General features: G+C 43.7%; 1 protein-coding gene across 1 annotated transcript in view; it reads right to left on the bottom strand.

Annotated features, from left to right (window-relative positions):
• TRA2A (transformer 2 alpha homolog) overlaps positions 1–14,321 on the bottom strand; it is a 53,353-nt gene that overhangs the window by 23,267 nt on the left and 15,765 nt on the right. The window contains 1 exon segment of the mRNA XM_077811379.1: positions 6,196–6,367. Coding sequence (XP_077667505.1) covers positions 6,196–6,367 — 172 coding nt within the window.

Raw genomic sequence — 14,321 nt, 5'->3', positions numbered from 1 at the left:
AATTTAATTTCCTTGGGTGTTTGTTAACATACTTTTAAACCTTAAACAACCTTTTTTAATGCATTTTTGTATATATGCGTAGAATGCACACACTACTCGTAAGTGTGAGTGCCTAAAAAATTGCCACTCAAGTAAAACACATACTCATGTTGTACACATGTTCTAGGCTGAATTTTATACCTAAAATGTTGTATTGTGCAGAATAAATGAAATGGGCATATCACCATATCCGAAATGCTTTCCTCATTTGAACCTTCTAAAATATTTTAAGGTAGCAAGGGGGTAAATAGCCACTTTTGATATGGAGAAATGTATTGTCTTATTTTGGACTGAAGTTAGCTACCATGGTTACATAAACTAGTGTATTTCCCAAGTTGAGCAATTTAGACTGCTTATTGATAACTCCAACAATAATGTAAAGAACATGTAATCAGGCAAACTGAAGGCAAATGAAATTTTGTTCCACCTTACACCCTGACTTTCAGTGTAGCACTAGTTTGGAATTTGAAGCTGCTATGTTTTTTTACACCACAGATTGCTAGATGCTAGCTAAAAGCTTAAAAACCATTTGACACCACCCCAAAGCCCTAGCTGAAGTTTCAAAAGTGTGAAACATCTAATTTAAAAAACAAACAGAACTCTGAAAAATACCACTAAATAATGGCTAATCAACAGGGGCGTCATGATAAATAGGTCTTTCTGATTCAGTAGGATTTATTTCTGCTGTAATACGTGGTCACTGTATGGAATCGGTTGAGAACCAATGCAGATGACTGGATAAACCAACAGAGGTTTATACCAGGATGGGACTACCAGACAGATTGTCTCCTTTGCAAAAGGTAATTTACATGACATGACAAAAAAAATGGAGGTTATGTAGGAGCAGGATTTTATAATTGTACTATAAGAATAGAGGTACTAATGTATGTCTTGATTTCATTTTACCAGCTACACCATTTGAATAGCAGAAAGGACTGACCCTCTGGGACATTGGTAGAAATGCATCTGACAGACTGCCAGTGTCTGTATTGATGTTAAGGCAGGGACAGACCAGAACAATCCTTATGACTGATTATGGTCACCCTTTTGTTTTAGGATAAGTTATGATGTCTACTAGGATTTCCTATATTTTACAAATTATGCACTCTAGTTAAATGTACTGTACATTTCTTTGTTTTAAGGTTTAGTAAGTAAGAGACAGGATCTTGTATTGTGTCTATGTTAAGGAGATCCAAAATAAACTGACACTATTGGTATTCTCAAAGGTCTCTGTAAAAGACTGTTTGTGTGAATGAGGAATGTATGCATCAGGAAAAGATAAGGTGTGAAGGCCATTGTTATAGCCAGATGGTCATGGAAGAAGGAGTGAAGAGACTTAACGGACACCAGAGAATCATCCACATGCATCCATAATGAAGGAAGGGCAGATTGACGACCCTGAGATGAAGGCTGGATCTGAACCAGGACAGGAGGACCCTCTTGGAGGTGTATTGGAATGTTTACATCAAAAGATACACCAATTAAGGAGTAACCCAGTCACAAACTGACACAGCAAAATCCACAGACTTCAACAGAGAAAAAAAAGACGGTAAGAACAGGGTGCTTGGCCATGGAACTTTGGGTTCATCTTGCCACACTCCAGGAGCATCGGCTCACGACCGACAGAGCCCTGCTCCCCTCTGCGACCAATCTGGCTGGCCACTAGATTGATCCAGACTCTGGACTGGTAACTATAAACATCAACTGGCAGGAGTGTGTGTGTGAGAGAGAGATTGAAAAGCATATGCTAACTCTTGTATTCTCAATAAATGCGGTGTTCTGCCTTCTCCCCTATAAAGATCCCGTGTGCTTCTTATAACAGAGCTGCTCATCAGATTGGAATCTGGACTATGTCTAGTAATGTACCAAGTGAACTAGGGTAGGCAGAGATAGGAGAACTACGTATTGTGCCTGAGACCATGGGTAAGCAAAGGCCAGACTTCAAACAGGCTCAACGGGGAACAGTTTGGTAGGAATATTCTTCGCTGTTTTCAACAACCTTGTGACTTGGGAGAAGCCCATTATGAGTACCCAAATGCCCATCAGGACAGACAGATAATCCCTTTAAGCCTCCTTGGGAGACAGAGCCAGAAACTAGGGACAGATAGGGAAGTATTATTACCATGATACAAGCCACTGGTGAAATCTCATCTGGAATAGCATGTGCAATTCTGGTCTCCCATGTTTAAGAAAGATGAATTCAAACTGGAACAGGTGCAAAGAAGGGCTACTGGGATGATCAGAAGAATGGAAAACCTACCTTATGAGAGGAGAATCACAGAGCTTGGCTTGTTTAACCTAGCAAAACAAAGGCTGAGGGGAGAGATGACTGCTCTCTATAAATGCATCAGAGGGAAAATACCAGGGAGGGAGAGGTCTTTAAGTGCCAGTGTTGACAAGAACAAATGGATGTAAACTGGCCATCAACAAGTTTAGGCTTGAAACTAGACAAAGGTTTCCAACCATCAAAGAGAAGAGAAGTTCTGGAACAGCCTTCCAAGGGGAATAGTGAGGCAAAACAACTAAATTGTTTCAAGACTGAGCTTGATAAACCGACGGAGGGGATGGTATGATGAGACAGCCAACAATGGCATGCAGCCCATCTGTGACAGCAACTATCTCCAACGGCTGGTGATGGGACACTAGATGGGGAGGGCTCTGAGTTACTACAGAGAATTCTTTCCCAGGTGTCTGGCTGGTGGGTCATGCTCAGGGTCTAACTGATCATCATATTTGGGATCAGGAAGGAATCTACCCCCAGGTGACATTGGGTTTTTCACTCTCCTCTGTGGCATGGGACTTGGGACACTTCCTGGTTTAAACTAGAGCAAATGGTGGATTCTTTGTAACTTGGAAGTCTTCAACTCACGATTTGAGGACTTCAGTAATTCATCCAGAAGTTATGGGCCTATTACAGGAGTGGGTGGTTGCAGTTCTGCGGCCTGTGATGTGCAGGTCTGACTAGATGATCATGATGGTCCCTTCTGGCTTTGAAATCTGTGAACTTCTCTCTCAATCTGATACTAATAATAGGAGTGGGGGGGAAGGGGGAGAAAGGGGGAAGGGTGTTTTGTGGTAGGATGGTTGTAGAGGCCTTTGAATTTATCAAGGTGGAAACTACCTTGCCTGACAAAGCCTAGCAAGCCAGAGATTCTCTTTTGCAATCCAGATCTTTAAACAGCTTTTCTAGTACCTTTTCTGGTAGTCAACACATGGAGGCTTTGACTCAAGACTAGGAAGGACATCTATTCTCCAACAGGATCATCCTGATCATTTCTACCAAATTGGGGGTGATCAGAATCAGAGCCACTGAATTCAGTTTCCTCAGGACCCAACGGATCAGAGAAAAAAGGTATACATTAGATGAACTTCCTAAAGGATCAGAAGTACGTGAGTTGTCCTTTATAGTAAGTGGATAGCTGGACAGCGCTGGTATTCTTAGTAGTCACAAATACATTTGCAGGAAGAGCTCCTTTCAGCTTTCATTCCCCCTGGCAGTAAAGACTTAAGTCATCCATTTTAATCGGATTAAGCTTGCTGACTCAGTAAATCATCTCGCGGAATACCAAACAGCATATTGCCCAGCCCATCAGGATCACAGGTTCTTGTTGTCATCAGACTTGTGGGACTCTCTTGGTCTTGAAGGAGGGTCAAGATCCTGTGGGCAAGCTTGCCGCAGAATCAATCAGGCATACTCCAGTCACTATAGTGCCCCATGTTTCATTTGGATCTTGCTTCTGCTGCCATAGCTATAGAAGTGCTGAAGTAAGAGTGCCTGACTCACTAAACTAACTGTCAACTGGAGCTGAGAGACAGAGGACTACTGATAGGAAGGGCTCTGATGTGGGCTAAAAGCCTATATGGGAGGTAGAGCTACTTGCAACAATGTAAAGAGCAGCACCTCAGATTTCACACTGGCAGATTTCTTCCAGAAACTAAAGTAATTCAGACAGGTACTGATTACTCTTGATCATGGATCAAAGTGACACACCAAAATGTATGATAAAAAATAAATCTTATCCAATTCACATTTACACCAATGCCTGATATTCCCCAGAAATTTTTGTATACTTTGCCTTTTTGTTATTTCCTTTGATCCAGAATGGCTTCACTACTTTATTTAATGTTTCAATATAGTTTTGTCTTGCTCAAGTCTGAGTAATTTGAACAAGGATGCCAACTCCTCCTTTGGAAGATTATTGCATCAACTGCATGTTTAAGCATTTTTTCCCCTGAAGTTCAGCCTAACTGGCTCCATTTCACTCCATAATTTCCAGTTATTCCTCCCTGTACCATTAAGCAATTTCTTCTTTATCCTTGACACCCTTAATTATTTGTGTTTGTTACAGCATGGCTTTAGTAGTTTTTTTAGCTTAATAAATATTTCTTCTAGCTTTTCTTCATGGGCAAGTCCCTCTATACATACTGCTATCTGTACTGCCCTTCTGTAAATCTCCTATTTGCACATAGTATCCCAAAGATGGCTCAACCATTGCTATTACCTTTCTAACGTGCGAAAGACAGCTAGATATAACAATAACTATGCCACTGTATCACATTGCAAACTTATGCAATAGGTTACAATCCCTGTTATAGGAGGGATTAATTTAATATTGCCTCCCATCACCATAGTATGTGAGAAACCTTTCACATAAAACCAACGGGAATAGTGAAATTCCTAGTGTTTTTGATAGCATCTCTGGCACTTGTCTATATAAAGAAAAAAATTCTACTTGGGCCTTTTGTTTTCAATTTTTTAGACTTTATAAATTTACCTTTTTGGAGACTCCAAGAGTTTTACCTGGGTTGAGGGGGGGGAGGGGAGGGAATCAGTGCTGTAAGTGCCTTTCTTATGGTAGAAAGACCTTTTTGAAGAGGAATGATTTGCACTGTCTTTTCTAAAGTAGTAGCAGAATTTACTCTTGCCTCTCCTTTCAGCCCTCACTTAAGAAGATAACTGGCATATTTCCTAAATTTTATTATTAATTCCAGCCAATTTTTTTAAGAGTTATTTAAACATGTATTCTCAATATTTTAAGTGTATACAACTCCATTTGGCATGTCATCTGCAAATCTAATTAATTCATCCCCAGATCATTGATAAAATAGGCTAAAATCAATTCCTACACTGACATTTCAAGAAGTCCTGCCAAACAGTTAATTCAGACAAGATGGTCAAGTCAAGCAAGATGCAGAATTACTCCTTAGTTACATCCTGTCATCTTTCATTCCTTTTAATTTTGTATTTGTCCAATACAGTGAAATTTCATTAGATAAAAATTAATTTGAGGCATATTCAAGTGTGTCAGAGAAGTCTAGATATCTTTCATAAGAAATAATGTCTAAGGGTTTAAGTAGAGAACCAGGAATCATGATCCTATCCTACCAATGTAATGTCTAATCTTAGGTAAATAATTTTAATCCCTCTATTATCCCCCCTTGCTTGTCTTTAAAATAGGGGTTTGGTTTGTTTGTAAAGTGCTTTGATATACTTAGATATTGCCTTTCATAAGTATACATAATAAACTAATGTTTACACTGTAGCTAAATAAAAGTGTAGTTTATTTGAAAAAACTTATAACAATGTTTATTCTTCAAAAATCCATGCCACTTTTATTCATTCAATGCCAACAGATTTGTTCCCCCTTACATGCTATCATGTTGCAGATGAGACTTTGTGGCAAGGCTAGATTCTTTACTCCTCCGGCTGGAATCATTATATAGGCAGATTCCTACATTATGTTCCCAAATCCCATCCAGCCAAAGCACTTAGCAGAACTGATTAACTCCAGATGCACCAAGACGAGAGCCCATAGAGCACCTCCCTCAAGAAGGCGGCACAAGAAATGCATCCTAATCATAGCCCTTCTTTAGCTGTTATTGGACATGAATAGTCACAAGTGCCCTGAACACAGTACACTGCAAGCTATGCATGGATAACCAATCCAGAAATCTCTTACTCCTTCAGTCAGGCTTAGAGGCAGACATCTCCTGGAGTTTCTCTTGCCTTATTCATCCACATACACAAAGAAAATACAGTAAACTCATAAGCACTTTAAAAAAAGAAACTAGCCTCCCTTATGATAGAAATGTCCACAGCGAGCGATACCTTACATCATTTATTTAAAATACTCAGCCTTGATTAATACCACATACTCTGCTGCCAGTGTGCCTTCTTCGGTTAGACATTGGAGAATGACTGCGGCTCCTTCGGCGACGATATTCGGGTGTGTACGATCTGCTTCGAGATCGTCTCCTATGCGAATGAGAATGAGAATGGGACCTGGAGCGAGTGTAACGTCTGTGAGAATGTCTTCTTGATCTGGACCTTCAATGAAGAAAAAAGTTTTCAGAGGTATATATAGAAATTATATATATGATATGTATGTGAAATACACGCAATAAATTAAATTTTAAAAAGTACATGTCCCTAAAAGAGATTTCACAAATTCACTATCACCACACACAATAAATAACATTTAAAATATTGTTTAAATTCTACTTCTTAATGTGCCTATAGATTTGACAACTGCAGATTTGTAGTAGTTTAAAACTGGACTGAGTCTGATCAGTAATGTGATTCAAACTCACATGGCAAGTACACTTTGGCCATGTGAACTGGAATATATTTTAAATTAGAGAAAAGATTTCTAATCTTACACTCACAGCATGTTAATATAAAATGACATCTATAACATGCAGTGATATGGAAGCCCAATATACTATGTTTTAAGCAAGTCTTACATCAGCAGGGATATGGACAGATCTAGCAGGACTTTTCTGTCTAACTTTTATGATTGAGATAAACCTAAGCTCAACAGTAATCCAAAATTAAGGCCAGAAGGACCATGCTAGTTTCAGGTAGGTAGGTTGTTCTTCACATCATTCACACATGTCCAGCTGTTCTCAATAGGATGGTACAAAACTGTTCAAAGTTATGTGATTTCCACACACAAGTATCATAGTCACAGGTAGGGTACAGTCCTCCTGGCCTAACAGTCCAAGAGAAACATACTGCAACAGCCAAAGAATGCCTGACAGTTTGCAGAGTTCAATTCATGGTCTTTTGGCATTCATATCGTTTATGCTCATTAAGAAACCTATGCTCTAACACCTCACAACTAACTGCAAGTCAGCGGACCTGAAAAGTTTTGGTAAACCACAGAAATTGTCTGACAGTAATTATAAAGAAACCAGTTTGGTTGATTTGAAGTCATTGATCTCAATTACATAAGTTTAGAGATCATCCTCAGAAATGCCCTTTACAAAAACTTCACTGTGTCATTTAAAGTTTGGTTGTATTCAGGCTTCTACAGATTTGACCGTTTAGTGATTGCAATTGACAGCAACCTTTTCACATTCAATCATTCTCGTAACAGCCACAAAGCTCTTAAGAGCTTCCAACTCAAGCTTCTTACCTTTGTCATCACTCTGAATGGCCTTCGTGGCTGTTTTTCCTAGATTCTAGCTGTGGACACTTCCCTGATGGCTAAATATCATTTTGCATTCCAACTGTGAGTACCACCAGCCAGCCCTAGGGTATGTCTATACTACATGTGTAAGTGCAATTGCAGTGCAGGCAACTATACCCACACTAGCTTTAATCTAACTAGTGTGGGTAACAGTGGTAGGTAGTGAGGATGGGGCGGATGGGGGGGAGGGAAAGCTACCGCAGTACAAGCCCTCCTGGGACTATGGCTACTGCAAGCTATGCATGGGTAAAACAGTCAACAAATATATGCACCACTCTTCCAGTCATTCCAACCCTTCTAGACTGAAGTTAGCACAAGTATGCCTACCCACATTACTATGTCACATTTATTTGTGGTTCAGACATATTCCTATACTCTTTACACTCCAGATTTCCTTCCAAATAGCTTTCTCCAAAGACCACAAGTCCAAGTTTGCCTTCATGCAGAGCGATAAAAACTGCCTGCCAGACTAGCAACAATTGCTAGGTAAAGCATGAATTACAGCTCCACCAAAAAAGGATGAGAACCTTTAATAAATGGTGTAACATCCTATGTAATTTAATTTACCCCTTCTGTTTGAAACAGTCAGCAACTATACTCATGAACCATTATCCCTTGCTCATTTAGCCCTAAGATACTTTTGGTATGTTTCTCTCTCTGGTTCATCAGGGTATTTTTATTCTACTGAATGCAGTATCATGAGTGGAGGAACCAGGAAAACAAAACCTCGCGGTCCCAATTATATGACCTCATCCATCTCGCACGAAAGTGGTTACGAACCGAGTCCTGGAGTCTGGAGGAGATACTAGAGGTTCTGGTCATTGACTGGTACACGAAGGGACTACCGCCAGACCTTCGTGCCTGGGTAAGCCAGAACGAACCTTCCACCTATGACGAGGTTGTCACACTGGTAGAAAGGCGAAGGACAGCGAGGGAGCTGACCCGACCAGTTAAGGAAAAAGCACCCCGGTTAAACTAGCAGCACCATGCCCTAGCGCTCGGATGACTGGGCCACCAGGAGAACCCAGGTGGAAAAAGAGAGGGGCTGAAGGCCCACCAGAAGCCACAAAGAGTCGGAGCACTGAGGGGGAAGAGGATCGTGATGTTAGACTACCCAAACTAAGAGACCAGGGAATGCCTAGGGCTCCATACAGATGTTTTGCCTGCGGGGAGTAGGGACACACAGCTGCACAGTGTCCCAATGCCGAGGAGCCTATGTAGTGTAACCTGGGGAACTAGGCAAACCCATGCTCCCAAATCCACCTTGTGGGGGTCTCACTAACCCCACATATGCATACTAGACCAGTGAAGCTAAATGGGGTAGAGACCACAGCACTGGTTGATTCAGGGAGTGCTATCACGCTTGTCTCGGGGAAGCTCGTGAAGCGCAGTCAGCTGCTGTGGGCTATGCGTACGGGGATAACATGCGTCCATGGGACAGTTGGTTATTACCCCACCATCCCAATAAAAAAGTCGAGATTCAGGGGAACACTACTGAGGTAGCAGCAGGTGTAGTCCCTAAACTCCCATACCCAGTGCTCATCGGGAGGGACTTCCCAGGGTTTGGAGACTTACTCCCGGTAGGAGAATTGGAGAAAGGGGGAAGCCCTGAAAGTAATGAGGCATCCACAGTAGACTGGCAACCCCCAACCTTCTCTGAAATATCCCCCGATTTGTTATCCACTCCCAGTCAGCGTAGAAAAAAACAGAAAGGGAAAGAAGGGCAGCTAAGGCCTTGGGAACCCGAATACTGACCCAAAGCCAAAGGATTGCTCTCATAGGTAGGCAGACCCGAGCAGCTGCAAAGGAGGCCACCCAGGAGGGAGAAGCACCCAAGTCTGACCCACACCCTTTCGCCTCTGAACCAGTAGAGGCAACAGAGACTGGCCCCTTAGATCTCGGGCATATTAGCCCCAGGAGAGAAAATTTTGGACAGTACCAGGCTGAAGACCCAAGGTACGACAACATCAGGAAGGAGGTGACTGAAATAGGTGGGGTCCCCGTGGAAGGGAAAACCCAGGGACCAGGACCCTACTTCATAATGAAGAAGAATCTCTTACACCAGGTTGCACCAGTACAGGGGCAGAAGGTACAGCAGATCCTAGTACCTCAAAAACACCAGAATGCTGTATTAAGTCTGGCCCATTGTCATCTTTTGGGGGGGCATTTGGGGGTAGAGAAGAGCCTGGCACAGGTCCTGTGATGATTCTTCTGGCCCAGAGTATAGGAACAAGTGCGGAGGTACTGTGCGTCCTGCTCAGAGTGTCAGCTGCACAGTCCCCGTCCCCGCTTGAGGCACCTTTAGTACCCCTTCCCATGATAGAGGTCCCCTTCGAGAGAATAGCCATGGATCTAATGGGACCCCTGGAGAAGACAGCCACCAATATATACTTGTTCTGGATTATGCTACTCGCTACCCAGAAGCTGTCCCCCTGCAGAACACGGCCTCTAAAACGATAGCTAAAGAGTTGGTGGGGATCTTTGCCTGAGTGTGGCTACCAAAGGAGATATTAACAGACCAAGGTACCCCATTTATGTCGAAGCTAATGAAGGACCTCTGTACACTGCTCCATATACATACCCTGAGAACTTCAGTCTATCATCTGCAGACCGATGGGCTAGTAGAAAGGTTTAACCAAACCCTCAAGGCAATAAGGAAAGTGGTAAATCAAGGATTGGGACACCCTACACCCTAAATCAAGAAAGTGGTAAATCAAGGGAAGGATTGGGACACCCTACCTTATGTTTGCAATCTGTGATGTACCTCAGGTCTCAACTGGGTTTTCCCCCATTTGAATTTTTGTACGGACGCCACACCCCATGGCATACTAGATATTGCAAAAGAAATTTGGGAAGAGGAACCCAATGAGGGGAGAAATATAATTGACCATGTGTTGCAGATGCGAGAACGGATAGCCCGGGTCACCCCTATTGTATGAGAACATTTGGGAAAGGCGCAGGAGGCCCAGCGAACCCATTACAATTGCCAGGCAAAAGTCCGACAGTTCCAACCAAGGGATTGGGTGATGGTGTTGGTACCCACGGCAGAAAGCAAGCTTTTGACCCAATGGCAGGGGCCCTATGAGGTGGTTGAACCTGTGGGGGAAGTAGCCTACAAGGTGTGGCAGCCAGGACGCCGGTAACAAGAACAAATTTATCACATTAACCTCTTAAAGCCTTGGCACCAACGAGAGGCGTGTGTAGTGGCCCAAGAGACCCCGATCCAGGAAAATAATATGCAGGAGCAGATCAGGATATCCACTGATCTGACACCAAACCAGAAGAAGGAGGTAACTGAGATGATCAACAGATACCAAGACGTGTTTTCAACCAAACCAGGCCGGACCACAGAGGCATATCACCACTTTATCACAGACTCTGGGGCAAAGGTAACTTTAAGGCCCTATTGGGTCCCAGCAGCAAAAAGGGAGGAGATCAAGGCAGAGGTAAAAAGGATGTTGGAGCTGGGAGCCACCGCAGAGTCCCACAGTCAGTGGTCAAGCCCGATTGTGCTGGTGCCCAAACCCGATGGAACCACTAGGTTTTGTAATTACTTTCGCTGGCTAAATGAGATACCCATATTCGATGCATACCCCATATCAATGAGTTAGTTGACTGCCTGGGCAATGCCCGATTTTTGACCACCCTTGATTTAACAAAAAGATACTGGCAGATTCCCCTTGCCAAAGATGCGAAAGAAAAGACGGTATTCTCTACACCAGAGGGTCTGTTTCATTATACTGTTCTTCCTTTTGGACTGCATGGGGCACCTGCCACCTTCCAGCGTCTTATGGACAAGCTCCTACAGCCCCATACCAATTATGCAGCGGCTACCTGGATGATATGGTTATTCACACCCCTGACTGGGAAACCCACCTAGGAAAGGTGGAAGCGGTTCTGGACACGCTAAGACGGGCTGGCCTCACAGCCAACCCAGCCAAGTGTGCTTTAGGGCTAGCTGAGGCTAAATACCTTGGCTACATTGTAGGAAGAGGCATGGTCAAGCCCTAACTAAACGAACTAGAGGCTATCCAAAATTGGCCCCGGCCGAATCAGAAAAAGCAAGTCCGGACATTCCTGGATGTTGCGGGGGTACTACCGACTATTTATTCCCCATTTTGCTACCAGAGCGAGTCCCCTGACAGACCTGATAAAAGCCCGGGGTCCAGACATGGTGAAGTGGACAGATGCCGCAGAGAAAGCATTCATGGATCTACAGACAGCCCTCTGCAGTAACCCCGTGCTTATAGCCCCAGACTTCAACAAAGAATTCATTTTACAAACAGATGCATCTGAAGTAGGATTAGGAGCTGTCCTACTGCAGATGGTCAGAGATGAAGAACACCCAATCCTCTACCTCAGCAGGAAACTCCTCCCAAGAGAGCAAAAGTATGCCGTGGTTGAAAGAGTGCCTAGCTGTGAAATGGGCCATGGAAACACTATGTTATTACCTTCTGGGATGACGGTTTACGCTTGTGACCAACCATGCACTCCTCCAGTGGATGCAGCGAAATAAAGAGAAGAATGGAAAGGTGACCAGATGGTTCCTGTCCCTACAACCTTTCCAATTCACCATACAACACCGGGCTGGAAGCCACCATGGCACTGCAGATTGCTTGTCACGAGTACACTGCCTGATGTCCCAAGTTGCCCAACCACGTAGTGTTGGGCGGGGGGGGGGGAAGGGGGGAGAGAGAAATATGAGACAGGGTCGGACCAGATGGCTATAGGAGGGTAACAGAAGGCAGATATATTAGCCCCAGGCTAAGTAGGTCCCTTTTCCCTGGGTAAGGTAACAGGGAAGGTTCCAGAACAATCAGGAACCTCTGGAGACAGGCTGATTAAAAACATCTGCAGCCACTCAAGAATCTGCTAGAATCAATTAAGGCAGGATAATCAGGGCACCTGAGTTTTAAGAAGGAGCTCACTTCAGTTTGTGGTGTGCATGTGAGGAGTTGGGAACAAGAGGCACTAGGAGCTGAGAGTGAGAATGTGCACTGTTGGAGGACTGAGGTGTACAAGCATTATCAGACACCAGGAGGAAGGTCCTATGGTGAGGACAAAGAAGGTGTTGGGAGGAGGCCATGGGGAAGTAGCCCAGGGAGTTGTAGCTGTCGCACAGCTGTACCAGGAGGCACTCTAGACAGCTGCATTCCACAGGGCCCTGAGCTGGAACCTGGAGTAGAGGGCGGGCCCGGGTTCCCCCCAAATCCTCCCAACTCCTGGTCAGACAGGGGAGTCGACCTGGACTGTGAATTCAGAAAAACGGCCAAGCTGACGGCTGCCGTGAAGCTCCAAGTCACCAATAAGTGCAAGACCCACCAAGGTAGAGCAGGAACCTTGTCACTATATATATATATATGTATATATATACACACACACACCCCCCCCCCGCAAGCTGGGTTCTCAGACGAACTAGTGCAGCTCAGATCGCTCCACAACTTTTCAGTCAAGAGTATGGGACGTTCCCAAAACTATAATTTATAAAACCTTTTTCCAAAGTTGGAAGTGAAAACAGTACCAAGCACATTAATTATATTATGTATACCACACTGTCAAAACAGTAGCTACAGAGATAGTGTTTGCAAGACTGTTTTCTGCCCTGTATAGGAGTACTTCTTAAGAGGATATGTTAGGGCCAGGTAGCTCTTTTGTTACTGTCTGTATAAACAGCGCATTAGGGACAAAAAGCGGAAACTATGTCCCAACAACAAACAAGAACAATGACAATCACAATAAGGTATTTTTGGGGCTTCTGTTTTTCAGATTTGTTAATTTCATTTGGGAAGGAGGGGGTGTTGTTTTTTTTTATCAATTTGAGTGTTATGTAGTTGTTCAAACACTGGAGTTTCACCAGGACACACTCTTTGTATCTATTGTAATGAGTAATATTTGTAATTTTCCCTAGTGTGCTTTAAGAGACAGTTACTCACCCTGTACAATAACTGAGGTTCTTTGAGATGGTTGTCTCTGTGGATGCTCCACTTCGGGTGAATCTGTGCCCCTGCGCTTTTAACAGGAGTTTTTAGTAGCGGTACCTGGTTGGGTCGTACATGCGCTGTCCCCGTCTCACGCCGCCTCCGGTGGTTACATAGTGCTGTGTGACCAATTGCCCCCCCTTCGGTTCCTTCTCTACTCCAGTCTCTGGTGTGAAAACGCTGATGTAGAGGGGAGGAGGAAAGGTAGTGGAGCACCCACAGGGACAACCATCTTGAGGCACTGCAGTTACTGCACAGGGTTAGTAACACTTTCTTCTTCAAGGAGTGTCCCTGTGCAAGCTCCACTTTAGGTGACTGTAAAGCAGTGCCCCTCCTTGGTGGAATAGAGGGGCTTTGGAGTTGCAGTCATGGCAGATAATAAAACCACAAGTTCCAGTAGAGCGTCTGATGATGAATGCAGCTCTGTGACATAGTGTTATGTAAATGTATGGGCTGATGCCCAGGTTGCTAGCTTTGCAGATGTCCATAACAAGCACATTGTTGAGGAAGGCTACTGATGTGAAGAATGGTCTGGTGGAGTATGTACGGGTCCCAGGTGGGGGTTGTAGCTGTTGATGGCAATAAAAGTCGATCCAGCTGGTGATCCATTTCCACAGCCTTTGTTTGGATATGGTGTCTCCTGTAGATCGTTCCGTGATGGAAAGAAATAACTTTGGTAACTTCCGGAAAGACTTGATCCTTTCATTGTAAGGAACTAATGCCCGGGATGCCCAGGATATGAAACGTTTGATCCCATGAGGTTCTGGGAAGAACGATAGGAAATGGATAGGTTCATTCAAATGTAATGATGAAACTGTTTTAGGTAGGAATT

Source organism: Eretmochelys imbricata, chromosome 2, assembly GCF_965152235.1.
Source record: "Eretmochelys imbricata isolate rEreImb1 chromosome 2, rEreImb1.hap1, whole genome shotgun sequence".
In the NCBI taxonomy this organism is placed as follows: domain Eukaryota; kingdom Metazoa; phylum Chordata; order Testudines; family Cheloniidae; genus Eretmochelys; species Eretmochelys imbricata.
The sequence above is the reverse complement of the archived record's forward strand: the minus strand, read 5'-3'. Positions and strand labels throughout refer to the sequence as shown.